Source organism: Tympanuchus pallidicinctus, unplaced genomic scaffold, assembly GCF_026119805.1.
Source record: "Tympanuchus pallidicinctus isolate F22 unplaced genomic scaffold, pur_lepc_1.0 scaffold33, whole genome shotgun sequence".
Classification (NCBI taxonomy): Eukaryota; Metazoa; Chordata; class Aves; order Galliformes; family Phasianidae; genus Tympanuchus; species Tympanuchus pallidicinctus.
Window position 1 is genome coordinate 3,492,641 of NW_026294751.1, and position 25,984 is coordinate 3,518,624.

The 25,984-nt window shown below is 55.6% G+C and overlaps 4 protein-coding genes and 1 non-coding gene across 6 annotated transcripts; 3 read left to right on the forward strand and 2 right to left on the reverse strand.

The window, feature by feature from the left end:
* Positions 1–27: 27 nt before the first annotated feature.
* Positions 28–8,342, forward strand: MTFR1L (mitochondrial fission regulator 1 like). Its single transcript, XM_052698852.1, has 7 exons — positions 28–121; positions 335–462; positions 1,342–1,446; positions 2,826–2,935; positions 3,944–4,155; positions 6,797–7,106; positions 8,230–8,342. The coding sequence occupies exons 2-7, from the start codon at positions 448–450 to the stop codon at positions 8,333–8,335; spliced, it is 858 nt and encodes a 285-aa protein (XP_052554812.1). The 5' UTR covers positions 28–121; positions 335–447; the 3' UTR covers positions 8,336–8,342.
* A 19-nt stretch (positions 8,343–8,361) lies between these two features.
* On the forward strand, positions 8,362–12,114 carry RAB42 (RAB42, member RAS oncogene family). Its single transcript, XM_052698855.1, has 2 exons — positions 8,362–10,836; positions 11,352–12,114. The coding sequence occupies exons 1-2, from the start codon at positions 10,622–10,624 to the stop codon at positions 11,767–11,769; spliced, it is 633 nt and encodes a 210-aa protein (XP_052554815.1). The 5' UTR covers positions 8,362–10,621; the 3' UTR covers positions 11,770–12,114.
* Positions 12,115–12,549: 435 nt separating this feature from the next.
* Positions 12,550–18,315, reverse strand: TAF12 (TATA-box binding protein associated factor 12). 2 transcript variants are annotated; one of them, XM_052698853.1, is made up of 7 exons: positions 18,196–18,295; positions 17,365–17,509; positions 15,752–16,003; positions 15,098–15,175; positions 14,723–14,837; positions 14,474–14,562; positions 12,550–13,019 (listed from the first exon to the last, which is right to left on the reverse strand). In XM_052698853.1, exons 2-7 carry the CDS (start codon positions 17,431–17,433, stop codon positions 12,984–12,986), a joined length of 639 nt encoding a protein of 212 aa, XP_052554813.1. In that variant the 5' UTR covers positions 17,434–17,509; positions 18,196–18,295; the 3' UTR covers positions 12,550–12,983. The 2 variants fall into 2 exon arrangements, with proteins under 2 accessions (XP_052554813.1, XP_052554814.1); XM_052698854.1 differs by lacking the exon at positions 17,365–17,509 and having other exon boundaries at positions 18,196–18,315.
* A 280-nt stretch (positions 18,316–18,595) lies between these two features.
* On the forward strand, positions 18,596–18,722 carry LOC128088424 (U11 spliceosomal RNA). The gene has a single exon (XR_008210243.1). It is a non-coding gene; the product is annotated as a U11 spliceosomal RNA (small nuclear RNA).
* Positions 18,723–18,983: 261 nt separating this feature from the next.
* Positions 18,984–25,938, reverse strand: LOC128088333 (discoidin, CUB and LCCL domain-containing protein 1-like). The gene is made up of 15 exons (XM_052698755.1): positions 25,628–25,938; positions 24,400–24,621; positions 23,015–23,152; positions 22,534–22,585; positions 22,356–22,428; positions 22,045–22,178; positions 21,891–21,928; positions 21,608–21,802; positions 20,966–21,087; positions 20,723–20,891; positions 20,541–20,645; positions 20,283–20,373; positions 20,109–20,146; positions 19,796–19,912; positions 18,984–19,537 (listed from the first exon to the last, which is right to left on the reverse strand). The coding sequence occupies exons 1-15, from the start codon at positions 25,854–25,856 to the stop codon at positions 19,098–19,100; spliced, it is 2,163 nt and encodes a 720-aa protein (XP_052554715.1). The 5' UTR covers positions 25,857–25,938; the 3' UTR covers positions 18,984–19,097.
* Positions 25,939–25,984: the final 46 nt, after the last annotated feature.

A 25,984-nucleotide genomic window follows, 5' to 3' on the forward strand; every position in this document is an offset into this window, starting at 1 on the left:
GCCCGCGGCGCATGCGCGCGGAGCCGCAGCGGAAGTGCGCGGAGGAGTTTCGCTTCCGGTGCGCATTCTACTTCCGGGCGGTGAAGGGGCGGCGCTGGGCGCGGCGCGGCTCCGCTCTCAGGTAGCGCTGGGTGAGGGCGGGGCGGCGGGCGGGAGCGGCGCGTTCTGCTCCATCGGGTTGGGTGACCTCGCCGCTTCGTGCCGGCAGCGGCCAGGCGGCACCGCCGGAGCTCGGCAGCGCGCAGGGGACGCTCTTGGCCCGGCTCGGTCGCTGCTGGCGCGGCCCCGGTGCGGGAGAGCGCAGCCCTGCAGCGCAATGATCGCTGTCTTGTAGCGAGAAGCCCGCGGCGCGGCCCCGAGCGGCGTGCCATGAGGCCGGAGCGCGTCCCCGGGACCCGCAGCACGCAGTCCTGATCCCGCCCTGCTGACGAGCTGCCGGTACCCGATATGGCAACGGAGTCCGTAAGTACCGCCATCACCGATCCATCAGCTCCGCGATGCTCTTGGCACCGCTCCTCGCGCGCTGCCCTGCCGGGCGTTCGGTTCGAAGCACGGGGACTTTTCAGTGCAGTGATGTAACTGCTATTTTAAGGTTAGCTTGTAGGCTTTGTGAGCGTAGCAAATGGCAGTGATAAATTCTTAATGGGTTTGGTGGTGAGCTGAGCAAAATAAGCTGTTTGGATTCCTGGCTTTCGTTGTGGTGTTTGATGCCCGGTGCTGTGCAGTGTCCTGTCAGAAAGCCAATGGCAGAGCTGTAAAACTGGGGGAGGGAGAACAACCAAAGAGAGACAGAACTTGTTTTGAATCAGTTTAATTAGTAGCCAGCGATTGCAAAAACACTGATTCTGGAAATTCTCCCTGTGACTGTTATTGAGGGCCCTCAGTTTGGATAGACATTGAATGGACTTGATGCTTTGTGTGAGAATTGTTCACAGTTCTGTCAGCACTGCTTTTAAAGGTTGTGGAATTAAAGGTACCTCCTTTAAATGTGATTTCTGGCTTCATTTTTCTTCTGGGCCATTCACATAACAGTGTTTTCCTCCTTTCAGCATGTTTTTATGTATTGCTCAGTGTCTGTTCCTGAACACTTGTAGCTTTCAGTCCTGAAACAGTGCACTTGTGTTTAAAATGCCCCTCAGTAACTGACTCGCTGCTCGACTAAAGCACAGTTTGATGGCATTAGAACCTTAGCTATCGGTAGGTTCTCATATTCCTAATTAAAACTATCTTTAAGCAAATCGAAAATCAGAGCTCAGATTACGTATGACGGCTCCCAGTTTAATAGGTCATAAAGAGGACAGCTGACTTTGAATATTAATTGTGCAACACGGCTTCTTTCAGACAATCCCCATTTGGCAGAACAAACCCCACGGCTCGGCGCGCAGCGTCGTCAGGAGGATTGGATCCAACCTGCCTTTAAAGCCCTGCCCCAGAGCGACCTTCGAGGTAAGCGTGCTCACAAGGAGTTTGGTGACTGTGGGTAGGGAGCAAAACAAGGCACTCTCACAGGATCACAGAATGGCCAGGGTTAGAAGGGACCTCAAGGATCACGAAGCTCCAACCCCCTGCTGCACGCAGGGCCACCAACCTCCACATTCAATAGCAGCCCAGGCTGCCCAGGGCCCCATCCAGCCTGGCCTTGAACACCTCCAGCACAGTTTCCACCAGGAGAAACTTCCTTGTATACCAAAAGCACACTGCAGGCAGAAGCGATGTTCAGTTAATGGTGTCTCAAAAAAACAACCAAACAAATGGAAGATATGACTTACATTATTCCCCCTCCATACTCACTGGCATAGAAGGCAAATCAAAGCAGCTTCTTTTCTCCTCCTTCTTTCAAATAAATAAATAAAAATAAATAAAGCTTAATGAAAATAAGGCAACCACACACTATGAGGGCGTGACTGAGTAGAAGAAAACATCAGGATAATTTTCAGCCAGCATAAATTGACGTCGTGCTACGGACATAAGATAGAGCCTCTGGAGAAATGTACATACAGCTGTTTCCAGATGTCAGTCCCCATTAATTCTCATAACAGATTGTGGATCAGGTCTTCATTTTTGATGTGTCTTTGTGCTCAATGCCAGCACACCATTCAGACAGAAAAAAATAAGGGTAATTTGTGGCAAGCTTGCTTGCTGGGATGATATGCTTAACGTGTTCTGGGTGCAGATGAGCACTTATTTGCTATAAGTGGAGTGTATCTGAACTACTTGTACATGTTGATCTCATTGTGTCACTCATGAACTGCTGAACCATGAACCAGATGTGTGCAGACCAACACTTGCAAAACTTTTGTGTAGCTGCATAGTTAACTTTAAGGTATTTTTTCTCTTTTAGTGTAATCCCTGTGCTTGTAAATGACCATTGGTAAACGTTGAGGAAAGCTCCTCCTACAATAATGCCTGTGCAGAGTTGGAGAGCTTGTAGCTAGAAAGGCAGAAACGTGCTGCTGAACCTCTGCTTTGTGTTGTGGCCTCGTGCAGCTGCTGAGCCTGTTTCCTAAGCAGTAAGGAAGGCTAATGGAAGCACTTGTGTAACTGTGAGGTCAAGGACGTGTAATGACAAAGTGTTGCACGTGGCTTAGGCAGCCTGTTCAGCAGTATCAAATATCCCTTGGCTGCTTTGCTGTTTAGACTCAGGGCACAGTAACACTGGGGCACACTTTGGCAGTGGAGCACTGCATTTCCATAGGATAAACAGTGTTGCAAACTTGTTGGCTGGCTTGGTGTAGAGGAGAAAAGCTCTGACAGAGTGTAGCGAAGCCAGAGTGGCTTCGGGAGACAGAACCACCATTACCTTCATGTGATTTTCTTCTTTGTAGGTTCTACCTAATGTTTCAGAGCTCTATTTAAATGATGCCCCTCCTGTCCCCACCCTGGCAGACATTGGGTGGATAGCAGCAGATGATGAAGAAACGTATGCCCGAGTCAGGTTGGTTTCATCTTTGTGTCTGTTGACCCTTGTTTTTATAAAGTGGTTTCTTTTGTGTAGCGCAGGCCAGAAATTGATCTGCTCTCATGATCTCTGGTCACCTTGAGGGCTGATGTGATGCCTGTTCAAAGATGTTTTTCTCAAGGGGCAAGAAAAACACAGAGGTTTCCTGGAGGAATGCTCACAAAGCATTGAGGGCTTGTGCTGCGTTTTACTCACTGAAACATCTGAGCAGAGCAAGGCTCCAGCTCATGGTATTTTTCAGCCTAGAGAGTTGAAGGGTTGAGCTCACAGGATCACAGAGTAGTTAAGATTGGAAAGGACCTCTGGAGGTCATCCCTTGCTCAGGCAGGGATTTCCAGCAGTGTACCCCAGATGGCTTTTGCACATCTCCAAGAAGGGAGGCTCCACAAGTTCTGTGTGCAACCCATTCCGGTGCTCCATCTCCCATCTCCCACACAGTAAAGAAGTGCTTCCTGATGTTTGGATGAAGCCTCCTGTGTTCCAATTAGTGCCCTCTGCCTCTTGTAGCACTGTGCACTCCAAGTGAGTCCCGGTTTTCCTGGGACATTTGGAGTTTGGTGCTGTTCAGTGAAACCTGTGTCCTTTAAGCAGGACAACAGCAGTGGTTATCCTGTGAGAGATTAAACCAGAGGCAGAAGTTAATGGGTAAGTGGTGCTTGATCTTGTGCACCCAGCACACTGCCCAGCACGGGGATACAGTTAGCAGGAGGGATGGGATCTGAAGCCGTGGGAGCACACAGAGACTTCTGTCCCTGTGCCACTTCGCCTTGTCTGTGCTGTTTGATGGTGATTTCTTTGACTTTCCAATCCTTGCAACGCAGAGAGACAGCGGTGTGATGGCACAGCACATCCAAGCAAGGTGTGGAGCACGGTTTGATTTATTGTGTTGAACTGCTTTGCCATCCCAAGGGAGGGGCAGGGAGATTGAGCACTGCTGCGGAGGGGCTCGGGTCCATCGGTGACTGGCAGGTCTTTGTCTCGTAGAAGTGACACTCGCCCTCTGAAACACAAATGGAAACCGAGTCCCTTCACGGTCATACAGCGAAATGCTTCAGTCCCCAACCTGAGGAAGCAGGAAGAGAAGCTGCTGGCCTTGAAGAAGCCTGGTTTACCTGCACTGAGCCGAACGACGGAGCTCCAGGATGAGCTGAGTCACCTTCGGAGTCAGATAGCTAAAATTGTCGCTGCGGGGCCAGGTAGGAGCACAGGAGTTTTCTTCTGCTGAATGAGAAGGGCTGCAGGAGAGAAGCATGTTATTTCCTCCATAGGGAGCAGACTTGTTACTGTTCAGCAGGCCTGTCACTCTTACTGGTGTGATGCCAACTCAGTGCTGGTTCTTTGTCCAGATGTCTGCATTTATTTCGTTAGGAATCTTGTTTCTTTTTCAGAAGGACCAGGTGTTGCTTTGTGACTGCATGTGTTCTGCAGGCTGTTCCATCCCAACAACTTTGCTCCATGGCAGTTCATGGGGTATTCTTGCCAAGCTGACTATGAGTGTGAGGGGAGGAGAGACCAACAGCACTTGTTTCTGTTGTGAGCATAGCCCTATTTATGTAACAAAGAAAGTACTTGGGGAAGAGCGTGGTTGATCTGATCTATTATTTTTTTTTATTAATTATTATTTCTTTTAGGAAACGTGATAAAATTCATGTTTTGGCCATGAAACTGAGCTGTGAGTTCATTCTTCCTTTCGTGGCCTTCCTTGTGTGGGTATACAGGGTGCATACAGTTCATATGAGCTCTGGAAATGAGAAGATATTTGCTAGAACCCAAATCCTAGTAGTTGCATGAGGTGTGTTGCTGCAGTGGCTGCTTGAGTGTGGAAGCCAGCAAGGCCAGAAGTACTTGGGTATATTTGTGGAGCAGTCAGAAAGTGGGATAGTTGGTCTCACAGCTTGGAATACATTGGTAAACAAACAGTTCTGCGAGCTGCAGGAATTGAACTGGAGGCAGTTCTTAAAGGCTGCATCTCATGTATGCAGAATATTTTGGCCAGTGCCCAAGATGCCAGTTGTGTTACAGCTGCGAGGAAAAGAAGGATCTGTAATCTTTCCATTACTTTAAAGCAACAAAACAAGGTCGTGCACCACTCGAGCTGATGTCCTGCAGCTGTTGGTGGGGGAGACAGTGGCTCAGAACCATCCTTACCTGCATCCAGCAGCAGACAGGTCCCAGGTTCCTCTCAGCACCAGGGCTCACTGTGCGCTGGGGCTGCATCTGGTGATGTGCGGAATGCAGGCAGCCGATGGCTGCAGCCCCAGGGCCTCACAGCTCACGGTTGGTCATTTTCAGTTCTGTTCTCTGCGGCTGAGAAGCTCTGAACGTGGAGCAGAGCTGTGGGCTCGTGGTGGAATGCTGCTTTGTGCACGGGAGCGAGGAGCCGCGCTGCCCTCGGCTCCGCAGGCTGTCAGGCTGTCACAGATGCGTGCTTCACAGGGGCTGCGCGTCCTCTTCCCTCACTGCTCTGATTCGGAGCAACAAAGAAATAGAAATTAAGAGCAGGGCAGATTCCCTGCTGTTCCCCCCCCCAGGCTCTCAGCTGTCCAGCATGCAAGTTAGAAAAGCTCTTTTTCACAGAATCACAAGGTTGGAAACGACCTGCAAGATCATCCAGTCCAACCCCCCTCCCATTCCTATCAGTACCACCAGCACTAAACCACATCTTGTAGCTCCTCATCCAGGCGCCTCTTGAACACTACCAGGGATGGCGACTCCACCACCTCCCTGGGCAGCCATTGCAGTGCCTGACCACCCTGTGAGAGAAAAAGTTTCTCCTAATATCCAACCTAAACCTCCTCTGGTACAACTTCTGGCCATTTCCTCGGGTCCTGCCATTTGCCTGGGAGAAGAGGCCAGACCCTTTTGCACCACAGCCTCCCTTCAGGAGGTTGCAGAGTGCAGTGAGCTCTGCCCTGAGCTCCTCTTCTCCACACTGAACCATCCCAGCTCCCTCAGCTGCTCCTCATAAGGTTTGTGCTCCAGACCCCTCACCATTTCGTTGCCCTTCTCTGCACACATTGCAGGGCCTCCATGTCTTTCTTGTAGTGAGGGGCCCAAAACTGAACACAGCACTCAAGGTGCAGCCTCACCAGAGCTGAGTAGAGGGGGATGCTCACCTCCCTGCTCCTGCTGGCCACACTGTTTCTAATGCAGGCCAGGATGCTGTTGGCCCTCTTGGCCACCTGGGCACACTGTGGGCTAAAATTCACCAAAAGTAATGATGAGGAAGATTAGAGATCTGGATGGGAGAAAACTCGTTTAATCACTCAGTTCCTCTCTGCCCTCAACTCAGCAACGTGCCTGCTCAGCAGATGGCATGTGAGAACTGTTCTTATCAGTGTCTTCTGACTTGATGTGGGCAGGAATGGGTGAGGGCTGAACTGGAGCTCAGGGATCTGGCGTGCACAGCAGGCTCGTTTCAGAAAGATTGATGTCAAAAAAGAAACGTTGTGCGATCTGCTTTTGCACTGTTAGAGAAATCTCTCAGCTGGCAATTAATAACTACTGACAAGCATAGTGTTGAGGCCACAGGTGTCAGGGCATTAAACTGCAGGGTTGTTTTGTTGGGTTTTTTTTCAGTGCAGGAAGGTTCTTTCAGTGAGAAATAAACCAAGCACATCTCTGTCTTGCGCTGCAGTGCCATGCCATAAGAAATGGAGTGGCCATGGAGAGTAACACACAGGCTGTGATGATTTCCTTACTTTTATTCTGTAAATAACAGAAGGGTGGGTGGCTCGTGGTGCCCCTGGTTTGTGCTCTGTTGTTTTGAGAAAACCAAACCAAAGTAAAATATAAAATACTGTTTAATCTTTTCGCCTGTCCTGTTTTCTCTTTCAGCTTCTGCTTCCTTCACCCCTGATGTATTGTCTCCAGGAAGTTCAAATGCATCTTCTCCTTTGCATTGTTTTGGACCCTCTTTCCAATCCACGACATCCTTTGTCATCAGTGACATCACAGAGGAGGAGGCAGAACTCGAGAGCCCCGAGCTTCCCTCAGTCTCCATGCTCTGTTCTGCATCTGAGTGCTACAAAGCAGAACCAAAGGATCCTGATGAGGAGGATTCTGTGTCTCTTTCCAAGGCCAGCAGTTTTGCAGACATGATGGGCATTCTAAAAGACATTCATAGGATGAAGCAGAGCAAAGACTTGTAAGTTTGATTGTATTTTCTCTTTCAAAGTTTGGCATCCTTTTTTTTTGTTTGTTTTTTTCTGCTTTTGTTTGTCAGATCATTGCAGACACCTGTGTGAGGATTGCTGGGTCACAGCCTGAACCAGTGATTGAGCACCAGGTGAGAAGGCAGGGCTGCAGAGGGAGCTCAGGTGCAAGCAGTGTGTCTGAGTGACTGGAAGGGCTGGACCCTGGGTCCTCCTTACCCTCATTTAAGTGTTAGCAGCCAAGGGAGCAACGTCTCTCTTCAGAGGTTGTGCTGACTGTGCTCTTCTCAAGCTGTCACCAGCCTTTGGAAAGGGTGAGCCACGTTCTCTATTGCTTTCTAGGCTTAATCTTAACAAATACCCTTATAAGTGTGCTCTTGTCCTGGTAGACATTCCATTGCTACCCAGCAATGGAAATATCCTCATGCCATTGCTCCCCAGCACCAGCTGTTGTATTCACCTGCCTGTTGGTGCTGCTGTATGCCCACGATTCGGGGGGAAGCATCACTTTGTAGTGTCATATCTGCCCATGAGGGATGCAGGGGGTGAGCAGGGCTGTGAACAGCCCAGGTAGGTTAAGATAAAACACTGCTCACAAGGCTGGAGGGCCAGCAACAGCAGCTGTGCACTACAGTTACCTCCAAAATATTGGCACTTCAACTTTTACAGTCTGTCTTAAACCATGGGGATAGACTGCATGGCCCTAAGGAATCAAAATAAGCTTAATGGCTTTACAACTTAATGGCTTTATGAGAGATAACAGCTTTTAAGAAACTGAAATAGGCCTTGCAAGTACATGATCTATTTGTAAAAGAAAAGGAACAAAAAGACAAAACAAGCAGCACTTGTATGTTTGTACTGAGGGGACAGAGCTTGTTAATAATGGGCAAATTTGTATTTTGCTTTTGGTGCCATGAACACAACTGACCAAAAATGCTGAGGTTTGAATGCTGAGGTTTGAATGCTGAGGTTTGCAGAATGCCCCCTTCATCCAGCACAAGGAGCTGCAGGTGATGGAAGCCAACACAGAACACTGCAGAGAAATACCTGCAGGTGTCAGAAATACCAGCAGCTGGGCACTTCTCCTTCCTGACCCTGTGTTTGTCTTCCATGTAGAAACCGAAGTTCTGCGAAGGAGGAAGACCCTGCTGTTCTGATAGCAGAAGTCTTGAGGAGAAAATTTGCCCTAAAGGAGGAAGATCTGACTCTGAAGGAGAAATGATGTCATGGAGATGTCATGGAGGAGAAATGATGGTCATTCGGCTCCGTAAGCAAAAGTGTTAAGCTCACAAAATTTCCTCTACAGTAGCTGCCTTCCTAAGGATTGAACCTTTTGCCACTTTTATTTATTAGGAATTTTCTGCACTGGACACTTAAGACCCTCTGGATTTGACATGTTTTCCAGGTGTTGTTACATTTAAGAAAAAAAACCCCCTTTTTAAGATGGAAGTTCCTTTTCCTCTGTATTTTGGTGTTGATGGCTGGCTAAGGATCTTCTGCAGAGTGCAGTGAGTGCTGCTGGATGATGTTCTTTCTGCCTACTCAAAGTCACATTAAAACTTACTTTTTTTGTTGCAATATAAATGATCACCATTTCCACAGAGGTCACACGTGCAATTCTTCCTGTTTGGAGCGTGGTGCAGAGCTGCTGAGAAGGCTGAGCAATGCTTCCCAGGTCTTCTGTGCTTGGCAGGCCATGGGTTCAAGTGCTGAAGGCTGTCTTCCTGATAGCTTTGCCTAACTGATGGGAGAATCAAATGGAAGGAAGTGACGAAGCCCTGCAGTCTCATCCGAAGGCTGCTGGCTGGTTTTACTCTCTCCTGGGTATTTCTTAGCTCACTAATTATCATGATTGCATGACAGAATGGCCTTTGTTTCTTGCCATAAATTTAAGACTTCATGGATGGACCTCGTATCATTCAACGTGTTTTATTTGGCGCTGAGGAGGTGTTTCTCTGGGAATCTCTATGAACTCTGCTGCACTTTAGAATGCACTGGGGGGAACGTTGGGAAGCTGCTGGGGCACCTGAGGGCACCCTGAGGAGCTGTGACAGCGCCCTGGAACACGGTGTGTGGCTGTGGGAGGCCTCCAGGGTCTCTAGGAAGCCTCTGGAGCTCACTGGTGAGCTGTGGGAGCACTGGAGGATTTCCTGGAGCACACTGGGTGGTTCTTGGAGATTGCTAGATTGTGCTGAGGAGCAGCTCGGGCACTGAGGAGTTCTGAAGGTATTCTAGTGGGACCTCGGTTACCATGGGGGTCTTGAGAGTCCTTTAGGGCACACTGGAAGGTCTGTAGGGTGCCCTAAATGCCACGGAGCTCTGGGTGTAGTCTGCTGTGCCTACAGTACAAAGGGGAGTCCTTGGAGTAGTGGGACGCCCTGGAAAGCCTGTGGTGCCCCCTGGAGCAGCTGAGGCTCAGGCACAGAGAGAGCTGTGTTCTGAATGGAAGCCAGGACTTCAAGTCAGCTCCAGTTCTCAGTTTGACCAGTGCTTTGCTGCTGGCCTTAGAACGCAAGGCATAATGAGTTTTTTCTGTCACGGGGTGAAGATGGTGGTGATTTTGCTTCAGTAGATTTCCAGGGAATAAAGATAAACTGAGGCTGAGCCATTGCTACGGCCCTTACAGCTGTAGGACTGAAATGGCTGTCACAGCAGCAGCCACCTGCTCCTCTGAATCTGCACTCTGTGTATCAGAGTGACTTTGGAGAACGATTGTGAGATATGAAAGACAGGTTTGCACTTCATTAATATTGAATCATAAAGAGCCACCTTTATACACGACAGCTGCCCACGATGGTTGCATTCCTCCATTGTGTGTCTCTGAGCTCTCTGTGCAGCCCTGGAGCACAGGAGGGGGTTGTGTTGGTGGTATTGGCTGGGAGGAGATTCCAATGGAAGGCTCCCTAAAGAATGCTGAGGGGGCCCAGGACTCTCTGTGCAGCAGAGATGAGCGTGGCTGCCTGGCAGGGATACGTGGAGGCTTTGTGGGGCTGTGCAGACAACTTTTGGGTGTTGTGGAGTTGAGGCTGAGCTCCTGACTGTGCTTTAGCATCTTCCCAATGGCGGTGAGAGGCTTGGCAGGGCCAGGCTTTGTGGTGTGGGACTCCCTGAAGTGCTGGCAAAGGGTCAGCACCCAAAACCAAATGTTTCCTGCATGGAGATAAAGGTTCTGCCAAGTGCTGGTGCCCCACAGCTGTGACTGTGGGGGGGGGAGAGGAGGGAGATGCTCTGCTTTAGGAGGCACTGAGAGAATCACCCACTGCTCTGCACGCATCTCCACATCAGTTAAAGACCCACAGCGTCCCAAGGCTGCGCCCCACAGCACGGCTGGCACCCAAACACCCCCTGGTGCCTACAGCTGGATGGAGCTGAGCGAAGTGGGAGGTGATCCTCAGCCCCCCCCCCCCCCCCCCTCTGTGCCACCCATCCCCAGGAACGCCTCCCACACCCCAGGGAGGAGCAGCAGCGCCTGCCCCAGCACGCAGTGGGTGCGGGGTGCTGGGAGCCGATGGAGCCGCGGTGGCATTACCAGTTCCGGGTGATCATGCTGGGGGATTCGACGGTGGGCAAATCCTCCCTGCTGCGGCGTTACACCGAGGGGGTTTTCCTGGATGCTGTCAATCAGACGGTGGGGGTGGATTTCTACGTTCAGTTCGTGGAGTTGGAGCCGGGGCTGCAGGTCAAACTGCAGTTCTGGGACACGGCTGGGCAGGAGCGCTTCAGGTGGGTCCTGCTTTGCTCGCGGGGAGGCAGGGGGAGGTGGATTCCTGTGGGCTGGGATCCCGAGGACGCCCCGGTAGGGCTGTGTCTCCGTTGCTAAAGGCATTGCCCTCAGGTGGCCTTTAGGGTTCTCTTCTGAGCCCTGCATCCAAGTGCAGAGGGCCCAAAGGAGCCCGTGGGCCCCTGGAGCTGCAGGGGGACGGGGGAGAGGCTGGGGATCCTGCTGGGATCAGGGCAGCTTCCCTGCACCCCAGAGTCCATGGGCAGAGCGTGGCGCTGGTTTCCCTTTTGTCCCACTGGGAAACAGAGCAAATTGGTGCTGCTGGCTGCACCTCCCCAAAAATACATCTGAGATGGGGATGCTTCCCTTCCACGTGCGCCACGTTGTGATGGAGCCGCCTGGGGCGATCGGTACAGCGAAGGATCCGGTTCTCCTTGGTCGTATGGGGGCAGGGCGGTGGGGCAGGGATGCTCCAACCGAAGGGGATCCCTTCACCCCACCTCTGGTTGCTCTCCAGGTCTGTCACCCGTTCCTATTACCGCAACTCTGCGGGTGCAATGCTGCTCTTCGACCTCACCAACCGCGCGTCCTTCGAGAGCGTCCGGCGGTGGCACCGGGAGGTGACAGACACCATCCAACCTTTCCACGTGGTTTTCCTGCTGGTGGGACACAAAAGCGACCTGGTGGGGGAACGTAAGGTGGGCAGGAGGGAGGCGGAGCGGCTGGCGGCCTCGTTGGGCGTGCAGTACGTCGAGACCTCAGCCAAGGACGGCAGCGATGTGACGCGGGCGTTCCAGATGCTGACCGTGGCCATCTACCGGGCGCTGCAGAGCGGGCTGCTGGCACCGTGCGAGGCGTGGGACGGGGTGAAGAGCAGCGTGCCGCTGCCAGCAGCGTGCCCGAAGAAGGAGAAGCAGAAGAAATGCGCGTGCTAAGGAGGGCATTGAGGTGCTGGGCTCTGCCGGGTGCCGAGGAAGGAGGAGCAGCGAGTGATGGCGTTAAACAGCCCCCTGCTCACCCCACCGCCTGCCCCGTTTCCTGAGGAAAGGGAGGTGCCAGAGCCCCGTTCTTCTGTTCTCTCCCCTTACAAAGCGGTTCCCAGACAGCGAGCGCAGCCCCTCCCTGTGCCCTCGGGTCTCAAACCCGTTTTACTATGGAGCAGAGAATGCTATGGTGTCCTGCGCCCAGCAGCACCCAGCCACGCTTCGGGCAGAGCCCTGGGAACAGACGGCAGCTCTGTGCGCCAGGAGCTGCCTCTCCCTCCCGAGCACCAGTCAGACCGGGCTGCCCAGCTGCACGGAGCCCTCAAGCATCAACAAACGGGGTTTCACTCGTGGGTGCTGGCAGCCCTGGAGCCCCAGCAGCGAGCTCTGCAGTGAGGCAGTGTCCACAACCTCCCTTTCTTTGCAGGGAGCCTGCAGTGCTGCCCTTTCCCTCCCCACCACATCCCACAGCAGCCGTAGTTTCTCTGCTGCGTGCCAGTTTGGGCAGAACAGATGCTGGGATGTGATTCTTCATGTTGTGAATGCACTCAGCTCTTATCCACAGCCACCACTTTCCTCCTACCTGCAGCCAAGCAGAGGCTGAACCACATCAGGAGCCCTTGACACAGTGAGCACAGGGTGGGCACAGCCCTGCCTGCAGAGCAGAGACCATCAGCCCAGCACAGATCTCACACGCAGACACCACGCAAGCCCCACAGCTGCCTCTTCCCCTTGGTTTTAGATTAATAATTTCTTTATTCATGTAAAACAAACGCAAGTATTTATATAAACACTGACATTACAAAGTACTGGAGCGGGGAGGGGCAGAAGGAGGAAACAAAAACCTCTACAGATGCTTCTAATACTGTCCCACACACACGATCAAATGCTCTGTTCCTCAGATAATCACTTATACGATAAACCACCTTCAAGTCACAAATAAAAGTCTTTGCTTTGAGACACGCTGCGCTCTTACGGGGGGAACGAGGACAGAATGTTTTTGGCAGATCTCCTCACAAAGTCAGATATTGCTGCACCATTAATAAAAAATATATGCTTCTCTGTAAAGCATTAACAAAAATATCCCATGGGTGGCATCGCAGAGGCTGCAGTGAGAGGCAGAGATCCCAAAACGCACCGGTGTCACCTCGAGCTTTTCCCAGGCGTTATTTCTTGGTGGTTTTGCGAATCAGTGCCATTCTCTGTAAGAAGAAAGAGAAGAACGTGGGAAGCTGAGTCTCAGGTGAGGTTACTGCAAAACAACCTGAGAGCAGCTGTGCACAGCAACCCATCTCGGGTTCTCTCAGGGCGCTGCCTGTCTTGTTTCCACACAGGTCTGTCAGCTCCATTTGAATCTCAGAGTCCTGGAGGAAAAGGAAATGTCTGCGTGTCCCCACTCAGCCCCCCAGGCTGCAAAGGCTGTGTGACAGAGCAGAGCAGCAGCAGCAGGGGAGGGACCAGAGCCCAGCCGAGCTCCAGGAGAGCTGCAATACCAGCCATGAACTCCAACAGCTCCTGCAGGGCTCCTCCTGCACCACCTCTGGCCTCATGGTTCAAAAGCAATCACCCAGTTCAGTTAAAGCAAAATTAAGGGGGGGAAAAAACAGCTGCCCAGCTGCAGTCACAGCTGAAATCACAGATGACTGCAGGTTCTCTGCTGCAGCTGTTTAACCTTATGGTGACAGGCAGCTGAGACCTGTGACACAAGGACACAGCAGGTGCCCTGCACTGCTCACAGTGTATGAGTGCAGCCTGGGCCTGTGGGTACAAAGAAGCCCAAGGAAGCTGAGCCAAAGCCTGCTGTAAAGCACTGATTCCTGTGTGTGACACCACATCCAGCCACTGTGACTCTGCACCATGGCTCTGCAGTGCAGGGTGGCAGTTCTGGTTACTCGCACCGCATGCTGCATCCCAGACAGGACTGGCCACAAGACTTCTCCCAGGCAGTTCCTCAGGCATCCTGCCTCCTCCAGTCCTTCTTTAGCATCCTGGGAAGAAAACCCCAGGCCTTGCCTTGATTTCTAACCACCTGCACAGGAAGCATCAGGCCAGGAGGGGCAGGGCAAGCTCTCAGCATTGTGCTCATTTGTGGCCTTTGCAGACCTACAATTATTCCTGTGGTGTCTGTGCAAGCCACAGTTGTAGTGGAAATGCAAGTCATGGCTTGAAGCAGTGACTGAGCACCTTGGTGCAAGGCAGGGCCAGCCCAGGGAAGCTCAGCTGCACGCAATGCACCTGAGTGACTGGAAGATCCACCCCTTCCCAGAGCTCATTTAAAGGTTAGCAGTGGAGGTGAGGGTGTCTCATTGCAGATCCATGCGTACCTGAGGCCTTCTGAACGTAAGCAGCTTCTTTCCTTTGTTGCTGTTGCATTTGTTGCAACCTAGGACTTGGCTACTCTGCTGTCACTGCTGTGCTTTCCATCGCACTGCATCATTCCAACAACCAAAAATGCTCTCAGCTGCTTTTTAACCCTTCCCACCCAGGCTGCCACACTCAATCCCCTCTGCACAAACCAATGAGGAACCAGAAGTTACTTCAAGTCCAAACCACTTGGAAGAGGCCACAGATTCACCACTGCCAGGAGCCCAAAGGCACCTTACCTGCACCAGGCTTCTACCAGGCGATTCTCAGCACGTTCCTGAGGGCTCCTTACCTGTTTGTGAGCTTCTGTAGTGCAAGCTTTTTTGTAGGGCCTGATTTCTTCCGAACCAAAGCCCGGGATCCACATGTTCCACTGACGCTCTGGAACAGAGAGAACGTGCCAGCACACCTCACCCACTTGGAGAGGACGGGGTTGGGGGGCAGATTTTCCCCTTATTACGAGGGCAATGGATCTTCTCGTGGGTTTTCTCCCCAGCAGTGGGGTGTGAGCCCACCTCTCAGGTGAGGGGAAGCTCCTTACCAAGGTGCAACTGGACATCTTTCACTTCCAGGGTGTTGGACTTGCGGTGCCGCGCGAGCTGGCAGGCAGCTGTCACCACACTCTCTATGAAGTCATCGGCGATCTGCAACAGCATCTGCCACAGAGAGAGGACAAAAATTGCTCTTACCAGCACTGAACAGCTGAAACGATGAAAACAAAGCCTCAGAAGGTAATGCTCCAAGGGTGTTTGCCGTGCTTCCCTGAAACCTTTCTGGACGCTGGGAAGCAGAGACGTGGATGGCTGAAGGCAGTGCAATATCAACCAACCCTCCCAGCTTTGGGCAAAGGGCCACCGGACTGTGGAAAACCCCAGATCTGCTCTTTCTGCAGCCCCTGCCGCAGGTTGGTACCTACTTCCTCCACGTCTTCATCCAGCTGCTCATTTGGATCCACCTCACGCACCAGGTCCTGCAATTTCTTCTTGGTTAAAACCTGAGTACGTGAGAGAGAAAAGAGGAACCATTTACTGAGCTGCTTCAGCAAACAACTGCCCATTCTGCACGGCCACGAAAGACCTCCTCCCCCACAAAGCACAGACCCCAGTCACACGTGGTGACATGTAGCACCAGCTCAGGAAGGGCAGATAAGAAACATCAAGTGCTAAGGAGTCATTTTCAAGCACCAGTGGCTGCTCTGAACAGAAAGCAGAGAGCAGCAGGCCAGGATGACTAAATTCCTGCACTAAACCAGCACTACAATGCCTCTGGCTGAAGTGTGGCTGCTGGCAAGAGAGGACAAAGGCACAATGAGAAATCTTAAAAGGCAAATGCAAGCAACGTTCCAGTGACTAATTTTGTGTCCAGGACACAAAGGAAGTATTTCCATCGCTCCAGCGCTCATCACCTTTAGCATTTCAAGTGGCAAACAGACACGCGTGAGTGCTGGATTATTGCAGGGCAGAAGGCAGCATCCTCCCAGCCCAAATGTGTCAAAAGATCGGGAATTTCACCACTGCTGAGCAGCTGTAAGAGCTGTGAGCAGCTCCCCTGCAGCTGGGGCTGAGTTTACCTGGTTGCTTTCAGGACTGAGCCGCCCTCCCCCGCTGGGTGTGCCGGGCATCTTTGCCACGGCGGTGCTGTTGGCCATGGAGCTCTGAGGGGGGGTGCTGGCAGGTTCAGGCTTTATGGAGGAGAAGTTGGAGAGGTTGATCAAGGTAGATGGGCCAAACTGGTTCATAATCTGTTGGGCTTTAGCTTTTAGATCATAAAGCTTGTCAAGGTCCTGCTTCTTCTTGGGGTTGTGGGGGCCCAAACCGATCAACTGCAGAGAGAAACAGAAGACAGTCAGCAAACAGAGCAGGGACCCAAAGGGGGCTACTGACAGGACCCAGAGTTTACAGAGCAGGTCTCTAGACACAGTAAGGAAGAGGAATGTTTAGAAAACATTCCCTGCTATCTGGGGAATGAATTTTTCCCTGAGAAGCACAGCAGCTGCATGCAGCACACTGACCACAGTGGCTCCTCGCCCTGCTGGGTCCTGCGTGCATTCAGCCTCATAGCAGGGCCTGCCTGAACCACTTCACACGTACTGCAGGCAGCTCTGAGGGTGAAACTGTGCTCAGAGTCCCCTAAGGACACGGCCCAGCCTGCAATGCACAGCAGGCTTGAGCCCCATTCATGGTCACTCTCCATCCTCCACAAACCCAGGAGGCAGAAGCCCAAACCAGAAGACAACCAAGCTCAGGCTCTCTACGCTGGAGGTTTCGGTTCCAGCAGTGCTTTGCTCCAAACCTGCTCTGCAGCAATCCCCCCTCCTGAAATCCAGAACCATCTTCACAACGCAGAGCTCAGCCCCAGTTCTAAGGAGCAGTGACAAGAGAGGAAACACGCATGAGGCTTCCCACAGCAGGACACCAAAAGCCACAGTGAGGGAACCTAACAGGCAGCCAGATGGGGTTCTGGCAGCACAACCTGCAGCTCAGATCTCGTGGTGGGGTCACCACCATGTGCCTGTGGTTGCTCACACTGTCAGCTGCAAGCGATTGCATGGACAGACCAGAGCTGCTGTATGCAATACACTCATGAACAGACTGATGAGCAGAGTGTCTCCTGTCTCAGCTACAAACAGAGATCTTCCCTTCAGCACAGCAAGCTGTTAGTTTGGATTAATTCATACAGAAAACAAAAATCACGCTCAGACGGTGGCTGTTTTAGTGCTTCACTGCAACACAACCCCATGCACTGCTGCACTGCAGAGCTCTTCTAGAAGAATTTACGTTGAGACACATTTCTGTAGGGCTCTCAGCAAATTCCCGGCTCACCCAGTTTGAACCCAGTCAATGGCAGAAGGCCCTTATGCTCAAATCTCAGTGGTGTTTCACTGCACGCCAGGGTTTGCACAGAGGCTGGCTGGAGGCCATTTGCTCCCATGCTTCATTTATGCATCCACCAAGCAGGAATCCTCACCTGCCATGCAGGGGAGCAGGCAATGCCTGTGCAGTGCTTTGAATCCCTGGGGCAGGATGCACTTTATTGGTATAAAGTCGTTTTGCACATTTCTCTCTCGATCTTATTGGCACCTTTTGTGTGCCTTTAAGATCACCAAAGGCAAAACACCCAGGATGAGGAGGTCCCCACCAGTCCTGCATGCCAACTCAAGGCAAGCTCACGCAGTTTACTTACAGCTATCTGCGTGTCTAGATCTTTAATTACATCAGCCACTGCTGTGGGCCCAGCGAACGGAGAGGCCATTTCCCAAAGCCTTCCCGGGGTCAGCAGCCAGCGTTAACCTACTCTCTCTTCCTCCTCTTCCACATCACTCTCATTCCTACAGGAACACCAGATATTTCCCGTGTCACCCATTCCCTCGTAACATCTCAACAGGAAACAGTTTCACCACACTGCAGCACACATTCCATCCGTGAATTTCTTTTGCAGCTGTTTGGGACGTGCTGCTCACCCAACCTAATTCTCTCTTTCAGTTTAAAGCCACTCCCCTTTGTCCTATCGTTGTCTACCCACGTCAGAAGCCGCTCTCTCTCCTATCTACGATCTCCCTCCAAGCTCTGGCAGGCTGCACTGTGCTCTCCCAGAGCCTTCTCTTCTCCAGGCTGAACACCCCATAGGAACACGCAGCAGAGGAGCTCCAGCCCCCGGAATACATCAGCAGACGCTGGGTTTGGGGCTCCAGCTGGGAGCACTGCAGGGCAGCTCCGTGCTTTCCTTACAGCGGGTGGCGTGGCCTCAATTAACACCACGATTCGCTTCCTGACGATCCTCCGCAGCTCGTTAAGCGTGGCTGCAGCAGCGCGGAGCCGCTCGCGGCTGTAATTAGCGTCTGGAATCAAACGAAGCTTTCAGCGCCCCCGTCCCGCTTTAGGACTTACATCCCGGGAACACGGGAGGCCAGCGCTGCCCCTCTCGGCCAGCCTCAGCCCCGCCGGTACCGGCTGCAGCTCGGCCGGCTGCGCCACGCACTCACCCCGCACCTCTCCCGGCCCCTTCGCCCCGTACCTCCCCATGCCCCGCGGGCGGACCGAGGCCCCGCCGCCGGCTGCGCTCCCTTCGCCGCGCACACCGGATGCCCTTCTGGGGCACCACCCGGAAGTGCTGTCGGTACCGCCAATCAGAAGACGAGGCGCTCTGCGCGTGAGCAGAGTCCTGGCGGGGAAGGGAGAGGCCCAGCATGCCCCGCGCGATTTGCATAGCGCTCCGAGGCCGATGGGGCGGGGGGAGAAACGGTATTTTAGGGAAAAAAGACGCAAAAGCGGCCAAAAGCGCAGTGAAATTCGAAGGGGAAAAGGTAGGGAATAACGTATACGGGTCTGTCTTCTGAAGAAATACAACAAGATTCGCCGCGAGCTTGAGAGGAGCCTGTTGCTCCCCAGCGGCCGCAGCGCGGAGGCTCGCCTTTAAAAAGGGCTTCTGCCGTGCGTGGCACGGGGGGGCTTCGGCCGCCCCCGCGGAATCGACATCAAGAGATTTCGGAAGCACAATTTTTGTGGGAGGGGCCGCCGGTAACCGCCTGTTCTGGCGCCCCGGGGTGGCGGTGCGAAGAGCAGCAGGACGGGAGGGGGTCACGTGGGGTGCCGTTAGGGGAGGCGGGCGGCCGCGTGGCGGCTGTAGGCGCTCCTATGGGGGCGGGGCGCCGCGTGCACGCGCTGCTCGCCGCCGCAGCGCTCTGTGGGCTGGGTTCCCCATGGCGGCTGCGCGCCCTGAGCTTCTGCCCGAGTCTGAGCCGTGCGTGAGCGCGCTCGCACAGCAGCTGACGGAGCAGCTCACGTCCATGTATGTATATATATATGTATATATATATATGTATGTATTTAAATAAAAGTGCGGATTCAGGTATAAAACCCCCCCAGGTCCCAGGGCGGGGCTCCATCCCCGAGGGTGGGCAGCTCTCCTCTGCCGCCTCACCAGGCCTCGTGGTACACGTGAGAGAAGGGACAGTCTGCGAGCTGCTGAGCGTCGGACCCCTCCGCAGGGAGCCCCTCCCCGTGGGGGCTGGCAGTCCGCTCCACCCGGGGGGCCGCGCTCACCCCAGGCGGCTGCAACGGGGGGGCAACGTACCGCGCTGGGGGGGAGCCCGGGGAGCCGGCACGGCTCGGGGAGGCGGGGAGCCCTGCGGTGTCGCTGGGGTTCCAGCGGGTGCCGATGTGCTCGGGTTCACCAAACGGTGTGGCGTATTCGGGTTCCGGTGGCAGAGGCTCTGCGTATTCGTGGTGTTTTCCCGGCACGTCGTAGTGGCTCACAACCAGCGGCAGGGTGTAGCTCTCGTCAGGGGGAGGCTTGAAGGTGGACGAGGCCAACTGGCCGCTGGGGCTCACCTGCACCACATCCGGCTCGGCGTAGTCTGCGGCGGGGGAACGCGGCTCTGAGATGGGGACGGAGCAGAGGGAACGGCTCCACAGAGGGACGTGGCCCCACGTCCACCCCCGGGTGGGCACAGACCCCACACTTCCCTCTGCTCCAGTGCCCTCTGGCCACCTTTAATGCCCACGCACTCCCAGGCTCTCCCTTTGCAAAGGTTCGGGATCCCGGGCAGGGGATGGAGCAGGGTGCAGTGGGAGGGATGTGGGTCCGTTCTGCCCCATCACTGTGTTCCCATTACCTGGTGAGTGGGTCTGGCTGAGGTCCCCCAGCACCACAGGGAAGGAGGGCAGCGTGGATCCGGGGGGTGGCAGGCTCCCCAGGGAGCACACCTGGCTTGCCTCCAGCTTGGGTTGCCCTGGGCAGAGAGCAGAAACCCCCATTTATCACACGCCTGCCTCCCCCCACCCCTGGGTGCCCTTGGGGATGGAGGTGCCCCCAGAGTGGGACATGAGGAGGAGCAGGAAGGAGCCTGAGCTCAAGCCTTCAACCAGCTGCATCTGACTTGAACCCAGCACCTCTCTGAGCCCCCCACAGTGAGTGGGGGTTGTTACCTTTCGTGAGCCCGCAGTTCAGCTCGGTGGCTGGCTTCCTGCAAGGGGAGAGAGCACAACACGGGTGAGGGGCTGCCTGTGATAGAGGCATCCACCAGGATGCAGCCAGCAGCCTAACAGAGCCCCCCACAAACCCCATGATTTGTGGGGAGGGGAGGACAGGCTGGGACCCACCTCCTCCTGCGGCAGAGGAAAGCCAGCAGCAGGAGGCTGGAGCACAGGAGGACAAAGATGCCGATGAGCAGCATCACCAGCAGTGTGGAGTCTGGGAAGAGAGAACAGCATCAGCACCTGGGTCCACCATCCGAAACCTCCACACCTTTGGTTCCCCTGGGTGCTGAGAGCCCACCCTGGGTAAGCCGAGCTGCACAATTAATGACTGCCCAGAGCCAACAACGGGATGAGGATCAGCCCCTGTGTGGTGGCACCCACCTGCCTTCTCAGGGTCCAGGGCGATGCCAGGGATGGGTGTGCGGCCAGGCGGGCGGCTGGTGGGGATGGGGATGTGGGCAGGGACTTCCTTTGGGACGCTGGGCACTGCAGGGCAGAGCGGGTGCTGTCAGTGCTGGGAGCACTGGGAGCTGGAGCTCCCCGGGGGCACGAGGGATGCTCACCATAGGGCCGTGCTGCACGGACTCGTGCCATCTGGCAGCCCAGCAGGGCCACCTTTAAGGCAGCACGTTGATGCCAGCTCTGGGGTGTGATGCGCAGGTAGCGGGTCGTGATGGGGGGGATGAAGGCATTGGAGACCTCCCCGAGGCTGTCCACGTTTCCTTCAAAGACCTACTGGGGAGGGCAGGGATGGCCGCAGAGCTGCAGGCTGACGGTTGCTCCCACCCTGCTGCCCCCGTGCCCACCTTCTCCTCCTGGCCACTGCTGCCCCTGTAGGGTCTCCAGTTCTTCCCATCACGGCTGGAGGACACCCGGTAGGACGTCACGTAGAAGTCATATATCTCAGCAGATCCCTTTGTGATGATCCCTGTTGGGCAGGATGCGCCCTTATGCCACCCCAACCCCCCCAAAGCTCCTTCCTGGGCACCCACATCCTCCACTCTGCCCCAAGGAGCCGATAAACCCCGGCTGCATTCCTCCCTCCTCCGGCCCCCGGTCTCACAATGTCCCCATTTTCTTCCTGCCGGCCTCTGCACAAAGCCCCCGTTGGCGGCGGGTTTGGCTGAACAAAAGGCGCTCGCTGGCACCAGATGCAAGAGCATAATATTGACTTGTTCATCCCAGAAATGGCTGCAGCGGGGAAGGAAGAAAATGGGGACAGGAAAAAGCCACGAAGGACCGATGCTGTCCGGATCCCAATCTGCACCAGTACAACCAGAGCAGGGGGTGGCACGAGGAGCCCCCAAACTCTCCTGGGAGTCACAGGTTGGGGGGGGGGGAAGGGGATCTGCAGCCTCTTTGGGCAGTTTGGACAGGTGACAGACAACCCAACTGAGCAGTGATCCAGGCGGCATGGGGACAACAACCAGCCCCATCCACCAGCTGACCTGTGACATTCCTGCGGGTGCCCAGGTCCAGCTCCAGCCAGGCAGTGTCGGTGCTGGGTTCGGCTGCCCAGGAGGGGCTGGGGGTGCCCAGGGCTGCCCGCTCAGCTGCCCAGCTCCGCTCCTGCCCCAGCGTGTCCACCTCCTGCCACCAGGATGAGGCGTTGAAGGCGGCCACCTCCAGGGCATCGCTGCAGGCTGCAAGGTGAGGTGACAGCTGGGGACCTGGACAGCAGCACGGCCTCCTCGTGCAGCCAAAATGATGGCTGAATGCATGGGAAAATACCTTTATGGAACAGGAGACGCTTCTCAGAGAGGGAGCCCCTGCGAGAAGGGAAGGGGGGGGATGTCAGGAATGGTCCTGTAGGGCAAAGACCCAGCAAAACCCAGCTGGGGGGCTGTGACACTGAGGGGGTGGCAGCTGGGACCCCTTTGCCCACCTTTTGGAGTGCAGCCCATTGGCGAAGGCCGACTCGTAGAGCGTGATCCCCTTCTCACGGGTCAGGGTGACCTGCCCACCCGCCTCATCAGCGACCACCCCGGCGTGCACAGCTGCCTTGCACAGCACTGAGGTCTGCAGGGAGCGTGGGGTCAGAGCAGCCAGCCCCCCCCCCAAGGTGAACCTGTCCTCCCTCCACCTACTGGCAGCAGGATGGAGGTGGCAGGGTGACAGACAGCCACCTGTTGGGGACAGTCCCCAGCAGGGCACCCACAGGGGACGCCTCCCAGGAGAGCAGGGCTCTGTACGTACATCCCGGTAGCCGTCCTTCGTGCTGCCCCAGATGTCCCCCTCGATGTCCTTGCAGCCAGCAGGGCAGTACACACTGAAATGTACGGGATGATTGGGATGGGGAAAGGACTGATGGAGACAGGTAGTGATGCTGGGCTGTGGTCTGCTCAGACAGGCTGCTGGTGGGCCAGCTGCTCACCTGACGTGCTCCTGGGAGAAGTGGGTACCTCTGACCAAGCAGGAGATCAGGTCTGCAAGGCAGGGATGCCCCAGGGTGAGGGGCTGCGTGGGACCCCCACAGCACCCAGCTCTCCCTGGGGCACCCCCATCTCTGTCCCCTTCCCAACCAAATCCTGTTCCAGGGGTGGGTTTTTCCCCTTGGGTCTGCAGGAACAGGGTACAGTGTCTCTTTGGTCACAGTGCTGTCTGCAGCAGAGCTTGATATTGTGGCCCCAGCTGTCCTGGGGGCGCCAAGTCTGAGGGTTCCCAGTTCCCTGCCATTCCCTCTCTCACATCCACAGCTTTCAGGCAAGGAAAATGGGGGCTATAGGGGGCTGGGGGCGATGAGAGCCACGCTGGGGTGAGCACTGACCTCCCTGCACCCCTATCTGTGCCCCTGATACAGACAGGGACACAGCCAAGGGGGTTCAGCACCTTCAAGGAACAACCCCCTTCCCTACCTGGGTGCTGTGAGCTGGCATAGGACAGGAGGAGGCCTCGTCCTGAGCGATGGCTGGTGCTGTTGAACAGGACGGTGATGGCACTGGAGTTGGTGACCAGCAGCGGGGCGGCAGGGACAGCATTCCTGCAGTAGGGCCCTGCAGGAGGGATGGGGCTTTGGGGAGGACTGGGGTCCCTGAGAGCGGACACAGGGACCCGGATTGAGGGCTTCACCTCCCCGGATGTGTGTGCTGGGAAGGATGCTCAGGGTGGCCCCATCAATGTCCCCACAGCCACAAAGTGACAATGTGCTGACGTCACGTCTTCCAGCTGGGTCATCTCCTGCTGCTTCCCGGCAAACTTCTCCTAAGAGCTTCTTAATTGCACCCAGCTGGGATGAAGCAAGCAGCCGTGGGGCCAGCAGCCCTTGTTGAGGCAATGGCTGTGGGTCTGGCACGCACGGTTGGGCTGCAGAATGGGTCCACATCCCCTCCCCACTGCCACCCGTCCCCCTTCCACAGGAGCCACCAAAGCTTTCTCCTAAATCCCCCAGAGCAGCGACCCATTTAATCCAAATTGATTTGCAGTCTCCATCTCTCTGATTAAAACTTCAGCTTAGCGGGGAAGATGGGTTCCTTGGGGACATCCCTAGGCCTAGATGGGGACAAGAGGTATCCCTGGGGACAAGAGGTGTCACCTCTCTTTGTCCACCCTTCCCGATGGACGGAGGGCACAACAGGACAGGCTGTGCTGCTGCTCTGCATTGCTTCCATCTCCAGGCGCCCAGAGATGCTCCCAGCAGCACTGCTGTTGTCCCAGGGATGGGGACGGTCCCCAGGACCCCAGCATGTCCCCGAGGGGAGGGCAGCGGGGTCAGGCTGTGATGCTGGTTGGGCGCCAGGAGCCGGCTCTGAGTCAGCCACTTCCCGACAACCAGCTGGGATCACTCAGATCACTCAGATACTGGTGGGACCCTGCCTGGCCCCATCCCAATGGCAAAGGCACTGAAAGAGGCTGGGGGTCCGGAACGCTGGGTGGGTGGGCAGCGTGCTGCTGGGAATGGGGCCGCGTGGCTGACCCCCCCTCTGCAATCCCATCCCGTCCCATTGGGGCCGTCCCACCTTACTGCCACTTCTCCCCCCTGGAAATGTTTCCCCACGGGGTGCTGTCAAATTGTTCAATCTCTCCAGGAAAATCCTGGAAACGTTTGGGCAAAGTTACTTAATCAGCAGCTGCATCTGCTCCCATCTGGGTCGCCTTGGCTATCTCTATCCCCCCCCCCCCCCCCCAATCCTCCTCAGGATGAAATCAGCTAAAAAGCCGGATTTCCCCTGATCCCCTCCTTAGCGAAGGCTTTATGTAACGCGATCTGCACCCCTCTGTGCTGCCTCAGTTTCCCCCTTACCATAAGCAGTGCCTCTCTCAGGGTCGGCCAGCAGCAGGGAGCTGTGGGTGCAGTGCTCCGAGGACTCCAAGTCGACGTCCCCAAAGGCCACGATGAGGGAGGTGCCTGGGGGGGCCCGCAGCTGCCAATGGCACGCCGTGTGGTTGGGGTACGTGCCGGGGTAGTTCCTGGAGCTCAGCGTCCCACTCTGTGCTGTCAGCACTGTGTGGCCACAGCCGTCCCCTAAATGAAGGCAAAGGAGTGGGGTTGTTCTCCGTGCCTCAGTTTCCCCATGCTGCGCTGCCCCATAGGGATATGGGTCCTTTTTCAAACCTCTCTGAGGATGGCCCCCAAGACCACGACAGCCCCAGTTTCCCTTCTGCAGACATCATTGTGCCACCCCTTTACTTTTAGGACCCTGATTTGGGGGGGATCTGGGGGAAATAACCCCATAGGGCTGTACAGCGCCCAGCCACCACTGTGTCCCTCGTGTCCTCAAAGTGACACCCGCCACAAAGGGGCTTTACATGGCAGAATACCCCCAAAATCCAGATACAAAAGCGTTAGAGGGGTTTTCACTGGGTCGTGTCAACCAAAGCGCTCAGTTCCTGCCCCAGAAATGGACAAAGCCATGTCTGGATGGGGCTCCAAAGCTCACAGCAGCACGGAGACCCCGGGCAAAGTCTGCTCTGTGTGTTGCCATGTGCGTGTGGGGGGGACAGCACCTCTAGGGTACGAGGATGGGGGGAGCAGCGCTGAGCCCCCCAAGGGCTCTGTGGGGAGGGGGGGGGAGGACACCGCTCATCTGCTGGGAAACGAAACCCCAAACCCTCAGCCGTGCCAAATCCTGCGCGGAGGCGAAACTGCAGGACGGGACGGGACGGGAAGGCGGCCAAAGCGGGAGCACCGGATGGGATGCGGGGCAGGGAGGGTGGGAAAGGGGGGCTGCAAGGGCAACGCCATCAATGGAGAACGTCAATGGGTCACCCCCCAAAAAAGTAAACCCCGAACGCAATATGAATGGAGACATCAACGGGGACGTCAATGGGTCACCTCCCAAAAAGTAAACCCCGAACCCGACCTCAACAGGAGCATCAATGGGGGATCTCAGTGGAGACACCGACGGGCCACCCCCAAAGAAAGAAACCCCAAAGTACGGCGGGATCGCCGGCACCGACATCGAAGCCGTTGCGGGACGGCACCGCCGGGAGTCCATCCCGGTTCTGCCTCCGCTCCCGCCCGCACTCACCGTGCTGCCCCGCGGCCGGGCGCGCTCCCATCAGAAGGCAGCGGGGCAGCAGCAGCACGAGCAGCGCCCGCGCCCCTCCGCCCGCCCGCATCCTCCCGGCGCCGCCGCCACCGCCGCCGCCGCCACCGGCCGCCTCGCCCCGCCCCCTCGCTCCTATTGGCCGCTGCCCTCCAGCCCCGCGCCGCCATTGGCTAGCTTCGGCGCCACTCGGACGGAGCAGAGCGGGCATCCCGCCGGTTGGGGGCGGCCGAGAGCCTCGCTCGGCTCGAGGCGGCGCGGCCCCTTTAAGACAGGCGGCGGCCGGAAGTGCTGGCGGCCGAGGCCGCGGCGCTCAGTGCGCATGCTCCCCTCTGCCCG